Raw genomic sequence first — 18,609 nt, 5'->3', positions numbered from 1 at the left:
CAGGCAATGAACATAAAAGAAAGTCTGTGCGTGTGGTACATGGAATCATTAGGAAGAAGAGCTCTTGAGATGTTATGCCTCAAATATATATTTATTCATTAATAACGTTTTATGTAGCGCGAACATGACCCACAAGGGTATCAGAGCTCTTTACAATACACAGTTTTTTTGACATTAGATGATTGAGGTGATATACATACATTCAAAATTCGCCATTCAAACCAAAAGAGGTAGACATTGGTATATGGATAGCATAGGTGGCTAGTAATCATTAAAGAAATTAACGTCTTATGATGTGAATTTGCTCATTAGAAGCATTTGTACTTCTTTTTTGAAGGAGGTAAAGTAGGAGACTATGTACATCTGGAGGTAGAGAGTTCCAAATCTTTGGTGCGATCCCTGAGAATGCTCTGCAACCAGTTCTCTTTTTATGGAAGGATTAAGTTTTCAGTAGTAGCAAACTCGCACTTCGCGATTGTCTGCAACCTCCCGACCGTTCAAGCTTTTGTGCTAGGTAACTGGGGGTATTGCTATGCCGGGCTTTATGGGTCATGTAGGCGATCTTTAGTTGTATTCTTGCCTCAGAGGGTAGCCAGTTCAGAACTTTCAAGATCGGAGAAATGTGGTTGTTTCTTTTAGTTCCTGATACCAGTCTGGCTGCAGCGTTAAGGGATGCCCTCAGCGGGGCCAGCTTATAATTGGGAAGACCGCATAGAGTGGTGCTTCCATAGTCCCATATTGGTAGCACTAGGGCTTGTACTGCCGTTTTTAAGTCGGTCTGTGGGAGGAAGGGTTTAAGTTTCCTTAGGATACTCATCTGATGATTAGTTCCCTTGGTGGCATTATTGATATGCGCTTACATATTCAAGTGATTGTCTAGGGTGACTCCCAATGATTTTGCTGAGTCAATGTAGGTTGTTTTATTGGGCACAACTTGTCTGTGTCATCAATTTAGTAATGTGGAACATTCGTATGTACTGCGAATATAAAGATGTGAGTTACTCTTTTACTACATGTATGTTACGTCTGTTCCTACTTAACTGTGCTATGAAAATGTTTAAATGTTTCCTCTCAGACAGGTCTTACAGCTTTTCACAATCTACACAGCAGCTGTAGTGAGTCCTTAGTTCTGCCAGAATACATCTTAAACTTACCTATTAAAGAAAATTCCAATTTACTCAATTACTACAAGATTTGGTGTCTTAAGGACTCATCTATAAGAAAACGGTATGAAGAATTCTGCAAAAAAAGCATTTGTCCTAGCTTTCCAGCTGTCATACCATTATGGTGGTAGGTTGTGTTGCTATGGTAGAGCTGTTGATGGCTCCAGCATTGTCAAAAATAGGCAGGCCTGACGCTGACACAAATTATGTTTGGTAGGCTACCAAATTTAGGGTGAACCATTCCATTTCAGAGTTCCTTCTGTATGGGACCTTTGAAGTGATTTGTTAATTGAGACACTTAGGGGCCCATTAGGCTGGCGGGCGGATTTCCCCCGCCAGGCTGGAGGTAGCTATCGCCGGCCTGGCGGGGGCAATCCGCCCACCATCCTCAGCTAAATGACCCCACGCCATATTAGTATGACGGGGAGACCGCGGTGGACGGAAAGACCAAGGTCCAATATGGTGGCGGTGTCTAATAGACACCAGCAGCAATATTAGCATAGGCTGTTTGAGATGCCTTTCCGCTGCGGCGAAGCTGCCACGGAAAGGCATGCGGTCTTCACTTTTGGGGCCCCCTGCGGGCCCCCAGAGTAAAGTAGAGGTGGGGGGTGCACACGGGGGGTACCTGTGGTACCCCCCTGCATTTACATAAACAAAGCGGCAGGCACTGCGCGTGCCTGCCGCTTTGTTTATGTAAATGCGTCACAATGCCAAAAATGCAAGATGCGCCCGCCACAGTGGCGGGCGCATCCTAATACTCCCCACGGGACCCCCGCCCTTATGGCGTGCGGTCCCAGTCACCGATGTGATGGTGGGCAGACTAAGTCCGCCCGCCATCCTAATGACCCCCTTAGTGTGTTCTCCCACCTCAAAATATCTGAATCTTAACAAAAAACATGTGTAGGAGGCAAAATCCGAAAAGGCAGGCACTTCAAATAAGATATAAACAAAATAATGACAATCATCATACCATGCCCTTACAAAAAATACGAACAGTAAATAGGTGTTGATGACTAGCCTCCAAACGGTAGTGAATTGTGATGCTAATGTGGGAGCTATAATGGTAAAATTGCACACTAAACATATATGTCCTGCACGTCTGCTGCAATTTAGTAATGAAAATCAACTAACTGTACATACATAGTCACTTGTTACTCAAGATAGCTTATGTTAAGAGAGTGTTTCCAGGCTGATGTTCTGGGTAGGGATGTCTATCATTAGTTCATGATGGCAGGTTCCATACCAGATTTTAAGACTATCTATATGGTATAATTTTAAATGCAATTCATCTAAATAGAACTCATGTATTCAAACAGTGGTTATAAAGACCAAGTGGCATGGATTATTGGACATAAGTTATTGTTTCATTAAAAGTCCTAGCAAAAATGTGACTAGAATAAAAAGAGACAAAGGAATACCTCAGTTATAACAATGATGAAATAAGGCTAGCTCAGGTTAGCTTGGTGTCAGTTGAAGATCTGCTGCAACAAAGCACCACAAGCATATTTTGACATGGAACCAACTCTTTTTTCAGTTTAAAAAAGTATGTTTAATAAAGAAGCATTAAAAATAGAAGTGAACGATGCAGCATAATAACATAAATAGAAGTGTGGTTATAATATCAAGGGGAAAAGATATATAGGAATATATAAAGTCTGGTAGCTTATGCAAAACTATAGCACTATAAAACTTTTCAAGATATTTAAGTATTCATAGTTTCAGAGTACAGAATGTCCAGGAAGTTGTAAAACTTCTTTCTCCGTGGGAGTCCGCAAAAAAGGAACATTTCGCATTATCATCAAAAACTTTGGGACAGGGGAGCAGAAAAGTAAGCATTTCAAAACAAAAGAAATAGGATACACATAAGTTGTATCTAGTCTATGGTTATGGCAAACTGCATACCCCCAAGCTTGAAAGGATAATTTAGATAAATCTTTCCAAAGTTTAGTAATTTATTGAAATGTTACAGCTACAAGCACGTCCAAAATGTGTACATCTGAAGGATAATCATCCCAGTCATCTGATAGCTGCCTAAACAAATATTAGTAATGGAAAAAGGGGCAGTAAAATTAAATATTAAGTAAATCTGAGCCCAAACACATTTCCGAAAATCATGACCAAAAGGACAGGTAAAAAGTCAATGTTTTAAATCAGCATGTATTAAGGAGGATAAACACCCAAAATATAGAATGAAAAATATCGAGAGGACAGAATATAGAATGGACATAATATAGTTGGAAATAATATCGACATATAGGTAAGTAATATTGAATGTCATTATATCGAATGTCATTATATAGTATGTTATAATATAGAATGTTATTATATCGATTTTTAAAAAATTATATTATATGTTAGTATATGTGTTAGAAGTATATACTATTTTTTATGTTTGTTACGATTTTTTTTTAAAGATAATGAATTATATGTTACTTAATTTTTGCGTATATTAGTTCCGTAGAGGGTTGTGGGTTTATAGGGGAAAAGGGTGGGAAGTAATTTAATTAAAATACAATTTTTTTTATTTTTTTATTAATAATGTTATGGTTAATAATAATATTGGTAATTATTCTTTGCGTATATTAGTTCCGTAGCAGGTTGTAAGTTTATGAGGGAATAGGGAGGAAGTAATTTAATTTAAATAAAAAAATAAAATAATGTATTAATTAATATTTTATGGCTAATAAATAATATTGCTAATTAAGGTAATTAATGCAAGATATTACAAATGTTAATAATACAAGTGTTTTAATTAATTGATAAATGTGTAAACTGTTATTAATTAGTAATTAATTAAATATTAATGATTAATTATTAATGTATTAGTATGTTAATTATGTTACTTTTTTGAGGAGTGTTTTGAGTGTTTATAGGGGAGTATGGTGTTTATTAAAATATTTGAAAATACATGTTTATTATTATTTATATAATATTTAATCAAAGTTATTTTATACAGTTAATTGTGTACATTAATTTATATATCATTGTTTTAATATTTTTGTTAATTGTGAATAGCTAATTAATAAAATGTTAATTAATTATGTTAATTTATTAATATTTTAGATTATTGGAAGTGACGTTTATAGTGGGAAATAGTGGGAAGTAAATTAAATTTAAATAATTAATTTATTTAAAATTAATTTTAATTAAATTGTAGGACTGGGTCTACTAAATTATTCCTCTACGCTATCCAACACTTTCTCTACTATTGCACTCTCTGGATTGGTAATAGTCATTTTTACCCCTACGCTAGCCAACACTTTCCCTACTGTTGCAATCACTAGAGTGGGAATAGTGATTTTTACCCCTACGCTATTCAACTCTTTCCCTACTGTTACACTCACTGGCGTGGGAATAGTAATTTTTCCCCCATGCTATCCAACTGTTTCACTACTGTTGCACTCTCTGGAGTGGGAATAGGAATTTTTACCCCCTACGCTATCCAACACTTTCCCTACTGTTGCACTCCTTGGAGTGGGAATAGTAATTTTTACCCCAAGGCTATCCAATGCTATCCCTACTGTTGCACTCACTGGAGTGGAAATAGTAATTTTTACCCTCCCGCTATCCAACGCTTTCCCTACTGTTCCACTCACTGGAGTTGGAATAGTAATTTTTACCTACCAGCTATCCAACACTTTCCCTACTGTTGCACTTACTGGAGTGGGAATAGTAATTTTTACCCATACGCTATCCAACGCTTTTCCTCCTGTTGCACTCACTGGAGTGGGAATAGTAATTTTTACCCTCCCGCTATCCAACGCTTTCCCTACTGTTGCACTCACTGGAGTGGGAATAGTAATTTTTACCTTCCCACTATCCAACACTTTCCCTACTGTTCCACTCACTGGAGTGGGAATAGTAATTTGTACCCACCCGCTATCCAACAAATTCTCTACTTTTGCACTTGTTGGAGTGTGAATACTAATTTTATTCCCTTAGTTATGTAATGTTTTTAATTTTGTTATATTTAATGTAGTGTAAATCATTAATTAACATAAAACGTATTACTTTAATTATTTAAATTATTATATCATTATTGTTTTATATGTATATAATAGGTTCATTTATATATGTGTAAATATATTTTTAATAATTTACATATTTTATAATTAAGATGAATAATTATTTTATAATATGATTAACACCATCGATGCTCATGACGAGCTGAGCTCGTCAAGAGGCACGGCGCCGGAGGATAATTTCCCTGCTGTGCTGAGCGTTCCACAGGAACAGGTGTGCTCATGACGAGCTCAGCTCGTCATGAGCACACGAGCGCCGTGCCTCATGATGAGCTGAGCTCGTCATGAGCATGGGGGCGCTGCGCGCGCCCTCAGCCCCCCAACACAGCGGGGGAATTACCCCCTCACGGAAGGGGTTAAGTAAATATATATGTTTAAAAAAATTATGGGTTTTTACATTACATTTATTATTTTGACATTTTAAGCTTTTTTACATTATTTTACCTATGTTTTATTTAATTGTGTTTATTATTTAATTACTTTTACATTATTTTGAATACATTTAAAGTCGATATTCTGTCCCTCGATATTTAGTCACTGAACCATTAAGGAGCAAGACCAGCATGCATCAGAGATATCAGCAATTATCCTATGTAAAGTCGTGAAGGAGAGAAGAAGCCATATATATATATATATATATATATTTTTTTTTTTTAAAAGAGTGTTTGTGTTGTGTTTGCAGCTCTAGGGGGTCGATTCCGATTCGGGAAAAAAAACGTCCGTACGATTTGTATATGGAGCCCTCGCCGTACGAATCGTACCCGTCCGTCCAAGTCGTGAAGTACGATCCGTATTCCGTGAATCCGTCCGAATCGTCGCGATCCGTACGAATTGCAAGGCTGAAACCGTGAACCGTACGACTCGTACACATACCGTACGACTCGTACACATGTCGTACGACCCGACGAGTACGATCCGGACCGGGGTATGAGGACGCGATTCGTACAGTCCACGTCAGGTAAGGACGAGTCGTACGGAAAAGCACACAAACACATACAAACCGTATGGTCTGTACCCCCCATAATCGCCGGGGTACGCACCGTACCCCTGCGATCATGGGGTGTACGAGCCGTACCCCCATTGTACGAATGGTGTATGAGCCGTACCCCCATTGTACGATCGGTGTACGAACCGTACCCCATGTACGATCGTTGTATGAGCCGTACCCCATGTACGATGGGTGTACGTCTCGTACACCGATCGTACATGGGGTATGGCTCGTACACCGATCGTACAATGGGGGTACGGCTCGTACACCCCATGATCGCAGGGGTACAGTGCGTACCCCTGCAATCATGGGGGGTACGCACCGTACCGGGGGGCAGTTCCGTACCTGTTTCGGCGCAAACTCTGCTTTTATGGCTGTTTTCAGCTCCCGTAGAAAAAGGGTCGTAGGGTGCGTACCCGACACGTATCGTACTTGCTGGGTCATAAAAACCAGCCGCGAACCGTACAGATGTCGCATACAGCGGGTTCCGAGGGAGAATCGTACGGAGATTAGAGTCGTACGGTGTCTTGTACGACTCGTATGGAGTACGGCTCCTGGTACGAATCGTACTTCGTCGTACGTACGGGACGTTTACAGGTACGATTCGTACGGGGGAAAAACGCTCCGTACGACGATTCGGAGCCCTTTTTACCGGATCGGAATCGACCCCTAGATGTTTTCCTAATTTTGGTCCATATTTTATTCCATGTGTTAATAGACCATTCCCCACCTAAATCATGTTCGCAGGTTAACTCTACATTAGTTATGTCTTCTAGTGATATTGGACCTGCGTGGAGAATCCAGTTAGGAATTTGAAATCCATTTAGAAGACTGACACAACAAAAACTCTTTGTGACAGTTAGAGAAATCAGGAAAGTTTACCCCTCCTTCTAGTTTCGGGTGCATACATTTTGATAATAACATGTGGGATCCTTTGTTACTCCAGAGAAAAGAAGATAGTATAGAATTGATTTTCTTAAAAACTTAGATGGGGGGTGCCATTTATTAGTTAAGGTTGAGAACTTCTGTAAACATTTCTTTATGTTTAAAGAAATTGAGGTTTGAATTGAGGGCGTAAAGTATAAACCAAAGTATTTTATATGTTGAGGGCTCTATACAAAATTGGACATAGTAAAATCATCTTTGAAAGTAAATTTAGTTAAGGGCATTATTTCGCATTCATCATTATTTAATTCATATCCACATACAAAGGAGTATGAAGTTACTTCTCGTAAAAAGGCAGGGAGGGAAGAATGAGTTTGCAAAAGAAATAACAAGATATCATCAGCATACGCTGCTAAATTCATTTGTAAATTGTTAGATTTATAACCATGAACGTCCGGATTCTGAATTATTTTAGACAAAAAAGGTTCCAATGCTAAATTAAAAAGAAAAGGGGATAAAGGGCATCCTTGCCTGACACCTCTGCAAAGAGTAAAATATGATGAGGTAAGACAGTTAGCAAAAATTGCAGCTTTAGGGTTTGAATAAAGACGAGAGACCAAAGTTATATTTTTTAGATCAAAACCAAACCATTTAAATGTTTGAAAAATAAAAATCCAATAGACCCTATCAAATTCTTTTTCTGCGTCTAGGGCAATTGCAGCGATAGAGTCAGATTTTGGATAATATATCAAAGAATAAACGAGTGTTCTGTAATAAAACGTCCTCTCACAAAACTAGATTGTTTCTAACCAAGGAGTTCAGGAAGATAGGATTCCAGCCTCAAGGCCAAAGCTTTGGAGAAAATCTTATAATCAATATTTATTAGAGATATGGGCCTATCATTTCTACAATAAATGTAGATCCTTACCTTCTTTGGGGATGAGGCAAATTAAAGCATCCAAAAAGAAGCCGGAGGATTCACCAGAATGTGAAAAGGAAGTTATGAGAGCGTACAACTTTGGAAAGGGCAACTGAGAAAAGTGTACGCAAAATTCCACCATAAACCCATCTGAGCCTGCAGCCTTATCTTTCAGTGTATGTAGTGCAGAGCGTAGTTCATCATATGAAACTTCAGATTCTAATGGGGCAGAACTCAGCTGTGCTCCAAGGGGTTTCTGAATAGTAGAAAGGTATCCTATAATCTCAGTATCTGAAGATAAAGTTTCAAGTGTATATAAAAATTTGTAAAATTGATGAAATTCCTCTAAGATTTCTGAATCTTTATATTTGAGTGCCTGTTGAGCATCAATCATTGATTCAATATTGAGCTTATTGTGTTTGACTTTGAGATAATTTGCCATCAGTTTGCCTGATTTATTCTGACCCCAGTAGAAGTTTGCACTAGATTTTAATAATTATAATTAAGTTTTGTCATTAGATTCCTTGTTAAACTGAAGTTTAGTTGCTATAAGCTCTGGCAAACACTCTTTCAGTTTAGTAGAGCAATAGGAGTGTTCCAGTCACTTTATTTTTGCAAAGAGTTATATGGCATGTTTACAGGCAGTATGTCACTTTTTAGAGACATAGTTAATAATAAAATCACATGCAGTCGCTTTAAAAGCATCCGAAATAATATGAAAAGATAAGTTCTCAGTTTCATTAAAATGAAAATATTCCATAAAAAAAAGAGGTAAATATAAGATCCAAGAGTAGGGAATTGTTAAAACCCCAGTGCTTAGGTAGATTTGGTTTAGTTAAGCATATCTAAAAAATGGAGACAGGAGCATGATCAGATATTAGTATAGAACCAATATCAGCAGATGGCAAAGACTGGGAAACGTTAGGGGATACATAAAAGTATTCGATGCCTGATTGGGTCTGGTGTGCAGGGGAAAGATAAGTAAATTCTCGCCGTGTAGGATTTCAAAGTCTCCAGGCATCAATTCATTTTTGCAGTTTGATAGTTTGTACAAATAACTTATGAGCTTTATTTGGTGTGAAGGAATTCAAAGAATTACGATCAACGAAAGGATCAATAATCTGATTACGATTGCCTGCTAAAATGAAGTTGCATGAGAACACTGTAGGTTAGACCAAAAAAATAAATCACCAGTAGTTGGGGCATAAATGTTGACTAAAGAGACTAGAACCTTCCCATTCAACAACTCAGTAAACAGCCCGTGACCTGTAGGGTCAGAGTCTTGAGAAATTAGCTTAATGCAAAGATATTTATGACTTAAAGTAACACCTCCATTTCTTTTACCATCTCCAGGAGAATAAAAAACTGCATCTACCCAATACCTTTTTAATTTTGAAGATTCTTTTTTTGTATGGTGCGCCTCCTGAACTAAGGCTACATCAGCTCCTAACTTAGATAGAAGTGTTAGAACACGCTGTCTCTAATAGGAGAGTTTAAGCCCCTTACATTCCATGAAATAATTTTCAACGATATAGAATTTTCGCTAAGGAGAGGAAATAAACTGAGCCAAACATATTATAAAAGTAGCACATTGCAAATCATATAACCACTAGTACGAAAATGAATGTAACAAAGAACAATAAGAATAGAAGAAAAATTAAATAGAGATAAGGAAACAGGAGCATATGCTGAGAAGGGGAATGCATCAGGAACAAGGGAGAAAAGGAAAGTTCAAAGGGAAGGAGAAGGAATAAAATAAGGGTAAAAACATAAAAGGGATAACACATACATAAAAAAATCCAAAAAAGACGGGGGGATAAAACCACATGTACAGATGGCACCTCCAAACTCCGCGGAAGGAACACACAGACGATTGCAGTCTACGATCTATGAGACAACGACAAGCACAAACAATAAGATACCTAAAAAAGAGAGACAAAAAAAGGATTCGTTCATAAAAGTTATCAACAATATAGAATCTGAAACGTCAAAACACTACATGAATAAGCAATAACATAATGGCACATGAAACCCAAATAAACACAGCCTAAACTTTAACCAGATTGAGATGTTGAAGCTCCAGAGGTGTCCATATATTCTATTTTGCAAGAGTTTATGAAACTTTTCAATTTAACAGGAAACTCGTTGGTGGTTGTTATATTCCTATAAGTAATTTTGAAGAAGCCGGGGTGAAAGAGTCCGTAGCAAGCACCAAGAGAACGAAGATCAGGTGTCATACTTAGGAATTCTCTGCATCTATCAGCCAGACTTTTGGCGTAATCTTGAATGAAAAACACTGTGTCACCTAACCAGGAAATATGCTTTATTGATTTAGATGCTCAGAGAACTTTAAGGAGATAAGTATATTCCATGAAATACAGGATTACACCTCTTGGACGTCTTGAAGAAAAGGCATTGACTGGTTGATGCCCCAATCTTTGCGTACGCTGAATGTTTAGAGAGGTACCTTCTGGCAAATGTAACAACTTAGGAGGAAAATTATGGAATAAAGCGAAAGGATCAATTCCTCTGTGCCCTCTGGTAGATCATATATACGCAGCTTATTCCTTCTGTTTCTGTTTCCCAATCTTCAACTTGCTTCTGCAGAGAGGGAACTTGAGGTTGAAGGGAGCTTACTTTACTGTTGGTTGTACCGTAAGAAGATATGTTATGTTCTACTGCAAGCAATCATTCATCCATTTGAGACCATCTCTCAGTAAGGAGTTGCAGTTTGGCATTTGTTTCCTCCATAAAAGGGCGCAAAGCACAGATTTCTTCAAGTAATAGGTCCATAGAAGTAGGAGGAAGCGACTTTGTGAGAGAAAGCAGTTCTTTTTTTAAACACTTTGTACAAACTTTCCCAGAGTTCGCCGGAACAGAAGTCTTGCTCATAAATGCGCCATTCTTCGACGGAGAAGCTAAAGAGTTCTACGTTGCTGCAAACTTTGCAAAAACTGTAGAATATTTAACAAATCTATACGTTTAGGACAGGACAGAGGAGTCAAGTCTCCTCCCTCTTCCCACATGCAAAGCAGCAGTTCCAAAGAACCTCCAAAATTAGCACTAGGGCTTGTGTAGATTCAGCGGAGTATGTCTACAACATACGAATAAGAGAAACAGATTTGGTGGTTGTAGAAATATGGTGAGGAATGCTCATGTTACCACACATTTGAAAAAGAAGAGTTAAAAAGATGGATGCCTTTTAGTTATCCAGAATTGCCAGAAAGTTAAGAAAACTCCTTGAAAAATATTAAATGATGCATACCCTTGTGCACTGTGTTGTTGACAGTACATTCGGTGAGGACTTTCCCAAGAGCACCACTTCAGCGCTATGATTCACTGAAAGGAAGCGCCCACATCTTAAAACGGCAACAGCTGCTGAGGAGAAAGTTTGGGACTGAAAAAGGAGCAGTACCGTGACAGCAGGAGAGTCACGAGAATGGAGGCAGAAACACACAACTTCCCATGACACCGGATCAGTGTACAGGCTTGCCGGGAGATCCAGAGGTTCACGGTAGACGCCGCCGCCCCGTGTCGATCTAATGAGATTTACCTGGACCCCACCATCTTTCTTGGGCGATAAGCCATGCCCTCTGGAGCCCACTTTTAAGATTAAGCAAAAGCAACTTCCCTGGTAGATCTTGAGTTCTCAGTTCAACAAACAAAATGTTCTCTAAAACCGAAAGGTACTTTCACGCAAGCAGGTCTTAGTTACCTGAGATTGAGTGGTGCTTCAGTCAAGCACTTCTGGATCAGCTTGAGCATAGGACCAGTCTTTGCTGAACTAAATATAGAGGTCTAATTGGATGATTTCAGAGAGTAGGGACCAGATGTACAAAAGCTTTATTGCATTTCTCAAAGGGCCGAATTGCAATTTTGACCTGTAAAGAAATGCAAAACAGCCTTTTCAAATGTACAAAGGCCAAAAAACGGTTTCAATTCGCACATTCTACCCGTTAGAAATGCGAATTGGGCATTTAGGAACTGCTATTACCATCGGCTCAGTGTCGATGGTAACCATGTGCAAAATTTAAAAAATGAATTTTTGAATGTGACATGAAGCGCACAAATTCACCTTGGGCATATGTGCACTTACATGTGCAATACGATTTTGGGGTGCCTGCAGGGGGGTCTTAAGCTCAGAGGCAACATTGGGATTGGATTTACTAAATTGCAATTTGCTATAAGGAAATCGCTATTTAGGAAATGGAAACCATTTCCTATTAGCCCATAAGTGGGAATGCAATAGCAGTTCCTATTTGCGATTTCCTAATAGCGACTCCTACCCTGTAGGAATCCCTATTAGGAAATCACAAATTTTGTACATACCATTTAGCAAAATAAGAATTTTGATCAACTGGTCCCCTGGGTGCTCTGCAATGACTTCATCTTTGCACGAAGTTAATACTTACGGAAAGCTTATAAGTGATAGTCAAAGTAAGACTGCGACTAAACCTTGTATAAAATACTTGATATCTTGATCCATCTACAGAGAAGGTCTTACACATGTTATCGTATGTATTTCACTTCTCCTCTCTGGAACTTATCAGCGCTATATTAGTCTGTCACCAGTGAGTCATCACTTATGCAGTTGAGGCCGATGAAATGCTTTTTATTAGCAACCTGCCCCTGAAAATAAATCCCCGAGACAGCACGACCTTTTAACACTGGTTTCCCTTTATGCCAGATGATTCCCTTTTATATAAGTTACGAGGAACCTTGAAAATATACTTTAATAGTAAGAAATGTCACTATGAAATATTAGGAAAATGATCACAAATCAGCAAAGAACACTGATAAATACTTTATGACTGTATTTTCTAGTGGTCATGATATTTTACTTGGACAAAATATGGGATATGATGGGACAAAATCTAATAGTAAGTATATACCATATATAAGCAAATCAGCAAATAGCAACTATGCCCTGTATTTGACACTAACTACAAGCTGTCACACATACCTTTATGCATGATTGCAAACAAGAGAAAGCAATATCCCTGCTAGCGTAAAATTATAAATCATGAAACTCAATGTCATTCCATTATTTAATCATCAGTGGATGTCAACCTTCATGAACTCCTAAAACTTATCACGACTGGATTCAATTGTTCAATTGTGAGTACTTCAAAATCTGTGCCCTCTATAGAAGTGGTTGGTGTTCTGTTGTTCCACAACACTGAGTAGAGGTTTTCATTTTCGAGAGGCTTTTAGGACAGACACATTTAACATATGTGACTTTGAAGATCAAAAACAAAAAAATACCCATTATTAAAATCCAATTACCCCAACCCAATAACAAGAAACCATTTCCACATTTTGTTTATGTCTGCCACCATTGAACCTTTCATTTCAATGCCCCCACCTCTAGCACATAATTCTGATTTCTCTAGACATTTGTACCATACTATGGATCTAGCACTCTGTATTAAAGTTGCAAAGATTCATGGCACTTTTAAAGAAATGTACAACTGGTCAATAAACTTTTAACAAAAGTCAAGGAGAAGGCAAGTATCTCAGTCTTCAGCAGTAATACAGATCGATACAGATGCACACTGTCTCCTAATAAACTATTATTTATAAGGTTGATTGTTATATCCCGATTCAATTTGACATACTTTCCAATGTAATTCAAAGTACATTGTAACCTCTGCCTTGGGAAATCACTTCCTGGGTATCAGCCTTTTATATTGTACTTTATTGTACTTTAATGTGTGCAATGGAACCAACATAGTTTAAGACAGATGAATTTCAGCCTATTTCTTCATGGCACTGTCTTTGTGTTTTCTTTATTGCTATATTTGTGTGTGTATTCAGATTTAGCAGTCATGTTGGATGAGTATGTTTTTTACAGTAGTCATATTACTATTAGAGTGCCACAGTTTCTGATTCTTTCTTAATATGTTCAATATATTTAAGCATTAATTTAATCTGTTGATCACTATCATTATTTTCATGGAGTGTACCTCCATTATTATGTGATTGTTGCATAGTCCTTCTTGCATCTTGTATCTTCAGTCATCAAACTGCAACAGTTTATTTCTTATATGTATTTGTTTACTGAAAATACATTAGATCCTGATATTCACTCATGCATTTGGGCACAAGCTGTCTAATGCACTTTATTTTTATCTTAGTATGTTATTCTTTTTGCTTCCTCATTGTATCTTTTGTAAGCAGTTGTAGCTCTTATGTTTTTCCTAGCTTTACGAGCAGATTTCTGAAATGATTACCGGCTTTATAAGCAAAACGTATTATTCTCTCTGTACGGGTCTTATCCGTCCACATGTCTATCACTTTTGCCATGGTGAAATAAGAGCTTGTGAATGTAAATATGTATTTCCCTGTATGGAATAATTCAATAATTTATACCTCTTACTATTTACAGCTTTAAATCGTGCTTGCTCTAGTATCACAGTGGAGTAAGTCCTCTAAAATAGTGAAATAATTTCTCATTTTCCTTCGCAATTTCTTGTTAGAGATTATCATGTTAATGTGTAGCAGTTGACTGTAGAGTAAACACATAATTACAGTTAATGGGTGTAATATTTATTTCAATCTGTCTGCTTTCAATGGATAGCTGTTAATAAGTGTACACCTTCTAGTTTGATTTCAAAATCTAAATCTGAATCATTTTCCTATGGCTTTACCAAATTCAATGAAAATTGAACAAGTGAGTTTCCAAAATTAAACTCCAGATGGAATATGAAATATGTAAGTTCTTGTTCAGTTCTGTACCAGATTCCAAAACGATCACAACACATATCCCATGAAAGAATGTTACTAAAACAATGTTTAGGGAAAAAATTGTAAATGCAAGTATTGGCATAACATCGGGCTATGCATTATCTATCGCTCAACACATTTTTTGTTATTAGTATTTTGCCTTATATTTACAGTAAACAGATGAGTTTGTAAGTGGGTTGATAAGTTTTGTATTGTATGCAAAACATATTAATGCCCAAAAATCTAAATTAGTGGATTCTAAACAATAACTGAGAAAAGAGATTTTGTTTTAATGGATGTGCTCTGACCCATCTTATGAATTTTAATAATCTAGGGCTCTAGCTCACTGCACTGACAAATGGGCCAGACAAGAATATCTTGAATTCAACTGTGGCTGGTCTGCAGCCATTTCATTCTTAGCTGCCATGACTTTTTATAATGCTAGGTACACAATATAGTTTGCTATATGGGGCTGGATATTGGGGACAGTGCAAAGTAAAATGTTTGTCTATTGCAAAAAACACATTTTTCAAATATTTTCTGCCCCTCCCTTAAGCCACCAAGTTCAAGTAAAACCTTAATTGCTCTGTGTATGTCTCATATGGAGCAGTATTTAGATTCACTGTGAGAGATCTCCTTTGCAGGGAGGGCAGGGATTCACTCTCGTTTTTTAAACACCGAAATGTTTATGGTATGATCAAGATCTCCTAAATATCTGACACTTTCTCTGCATGCTAAAGGCAGGTATGTTGTTAAGATCAGGTTTAGTGGGTACATAGAGTTCCAAATCTGGAGTCTCTCTTATTGATGACGCCCAAAGGCAATAGTATCTTGCATACAAAAAAGCCAGTAGCTGCAAATTAGGAGGCCTATTAGGATGGCGGACGGACCTGCGTCCGTCCGCCACCCCCGAGGTGGAGGGACCGTTCGCGGGGCAGCGGCGGTCCCTCCGTTGCAATTAGGATGTGACTGCCACCCTGGCGGTCACATCCCGTATCTTTAACCTTGCGGCGGGTGCTGCTTGAAGCAGCACCCGCCGCAAAGTTAAAAATGCATGCTTTGCATTTACATGCACAAAGCGTCAGGCACCGCGCGGTGCCTGCCACTTTGTGCATGTAAATGCAGGGGGGTACCATAGGTACCCCCCATGTGCACCCCCACCCCCCCTTCACCCTGGGCGCCCACAAGGGGCCCCCAGAAGCAATGTTCCACATGCTTTTCCACGGCAGAAAAGCCGCCGCGGAAAAGCATGTTTAAACACACATCCTAATTTGGCTGACGGTGTCTTGCAGACACCGCCATCAAATAGCGCTCAACACCCCGCGGATCAACGGCAGAAGGACCTGCCGTCCGCCGCTGTTCCCACCGCCATCATAATCTGGCGGTGGGTGTTTTCTGTGTCCGCAGCGGTGAATCCGCATCCTCCGGGCCGGCGGTGGCTTCCACCGGCCCGGAGGATGCGGATTCACCGCCATCATAATCGACCCCTAGATCTGGAGATCTTGAATCTCCCTTCCATTTGATGACTTTATGTTAAACTCTGGTTGGGAGTACTACCTGTCAGTAATACGATAAGGAAATGAATCACCGTCACAATTTTAGAATATTGTAATTACTCAAGTTGATCACTATTGTATGCTGTTTTGCGTTTTAATTAGTTTACTTGTATTATGTATTAGTACAATGTTTCAATGATTTTATATTTTTTTTACCCAAATAAAACAATAAACTTAAAATTGAATATAAGAAGTACTAACTGTATTAGAAACAAGCCTTGACATTTTTTCCAGCATTTGTAAAAATGATGAACATATATTGATAAATAGCTGAAGTAAGGCAAAGTGAAGGTGCTGCCTTTTCATTCACACTATGCAGTACCAGAGCATCCGTTTTGTGCAATCAATACAGAGTTTGTTTTACTTTTGATAGTAATGTAATGCAAAAAAAGTACACAAATAGCTTTGTATTCAAATTCAGCTCCAAAGCCAGGAACATATGTTACACTGGCTGGGCATTCCAGTACTTTGTTCTTGCAATGAAGTGACTCGTTTTGGTGGGTGCATGCTAATTGCTTTGGGATGTTGAGGCTGTGTAATCTAATATATAAGACTTTTGGTTTTGGTATGCATCATACTTTCGGGGTGAACCAAATGAAAGGCTACAGCTTCGGAAATTCAGCTCTAAGAATCCTGAATTGAATTTGCATGAGTGAAAGTTTAAAGAATATAGAGTATCAAATGCCATCATTCTCACTTAACTCTTAAATTTACTACTTCCAGGTATGTTTTCAACTGCAATGCAAAAATTCCACTCCGTCATAAGAGGGATGACTATAAGGTGTTTGAGTGTGCCAAGATCATTGAGAGTTTTGCCAGCAAAGCCCGAAGTTTGGTCCCAGTACGGTACGAGGTTATTGTGGTAACTGGTTTCGAAAAGGGGGCTGGGACAGACGCCAATGTCTCCATCACTATTTTCGGCTCCAACGGAGACTCTGGTAAGCACCGGCTCACAAAAAAGTTCAAAAACCTGTTTGAACGTGGGAAAACGGACAGGTTCTTTTTGGAGACGCTGGATCTCGGCGAGCTGAAAAAAGTGTTCCTCGAACATGACAACAGCGGCATGAATCCTGGCTGGCAGGTGGAACGTGTGGAAGTGACAAATACTGCTACTGCTGTGACCACGATATTCCCTTGCGGCAAGTGGCTGGACACAAACAAGGGAGACTGTCAAACATCCAGAGAGTTATTCCCCAGATATTAAGCACTGGTCCTCCAGTGGACCAAATGAACTTCTGCAATGAGATTTACATTTTCTATGAGATTTTAAAGGATTTTCCAAACATTTTTAAGCGATTTCTTTTTTACATCAGTGCACATGTCAGTTTAAACTGAGACATTATGCACTAGCTGCATCAAAGTTTTTTTTTAACTTAAAAGATTCTGAAAGGAAGAGGTACTGTTTTTTTAAGACAATCAGAGTATTTTGCTATGATGAAAAGGTATTAAAATCTTGATTATTCTTCCATTTTGAGTATAGGGTCATTCCAAACATTGTCACTTGGCCAATATTTGACATTAATACTCATTACCTCAAGAACCTGCTGGCTGCTGCATTTGAAAAAAAAACTTTCTACTCGGATCAGAATCAAATACAATAAATGTCTGTTTAATCTTACTTACAATTTGCATGTAAATATTTGTGACCACATGAGTAAGTGGCATGGGTGTGTTAGTAACAGTGATTTCTGACATGATCTCAAAATATGTAAAGTGTTGGATTATTTTGCCTTCCATACTTTGCTGCCAAATGTGATACTTCTTATTTGTTAGGGCAGCAAGCAGCTGGAAATCAATCTTTGTTAAATTACAATTTGAAGAATCAAAGTTTTTATGTTTCTCTTTCATAGGACACCATTAGCAAGAACAAGAGTTCTGTAATGTCAGAGCCGTATAAAAAACAGGCCTTTAACTGGTGCTATGATGGATGCTAATCCACCTCCTCCCCCGGGTATCAAGAGATCCAGTACAGGCAGGGAAATAGCAATTAACGATGTGGAAAAATGTAAGGGAATGCCATGCGCCACATCCCCTGTCAGTAGTGTGTCTACACAGAACCCTAGTATTCCAAGCTTCACTCTTGTTTTCTGTTTGATGTCCCTTGGAATACCTGTGGAAAGCAACCTCGTTATTGACAAGTACTCACCTATATAACTTTATATATTCCAGCTAATAAAATGGAATGCTGGTTTTAATCCCCTTGTCCTCATGTTATTTCTGTAGCATAAACCTAGCTAAAACGCCTTGGAGCATTGTACAATGTCAAAGGCAAACTTAAAATTAGCAAGAAGGAATCTTGAGTTGTGGCTGGTTAATGCACTGTGATGTAGTGTTATTTACCCCCATGGCT

At 38.3% G+C, this 18,609-nt stretch overlaps 1 protein-coding gene across 2 annotated transcripts in view; it reads left to right on the top strand.

Annotated features, from left to right (window-relative positions):
* Positions 1-17,795, top strand: part of LOXHD1 (lipoxygenase homology PLAT domains 1) — a 1,099,077-nt gene extending 1,081,282 nt beyond the window's left edge. For both annotated transcript variants that reach the window (XM_078674764.1, XM_078674763.1), the window contains one exon: positions 16,983-17,795. In XM_078674764.1, coding sequence (XP_078530890.1) covers positions 16,983-17,463 — 481 coding nt within the window. In that variant the 3' untranslated portion in view covers positions 17,464-17,795. The remainder of the gene's footprint in view (positions 1-16,982) is intronic.
* Positions 17,796-18,609: the final 814 nt, after the last annotated feature.

This window comes from Lissotriton helveticus, chromosome 2_1, assembly GCF_964261635.1.
Source record: "Lissotriton helveticus chromosome 2_1, aLisHel1.1, whole genome shotgun sequence".
In the NCBI taxonomy this organism is placed as follows: Eukaryota; Metazoa; Chordata; class Amphibia; order Caudata; family Salamandridae; genus Lissotriton; species Lissotriton helveticus.
The sequence above is the reverse complement of the archived record's forward strand: the minus strand, read 5'-3'. Positions and strand labels throughout refer to the sequence as shown.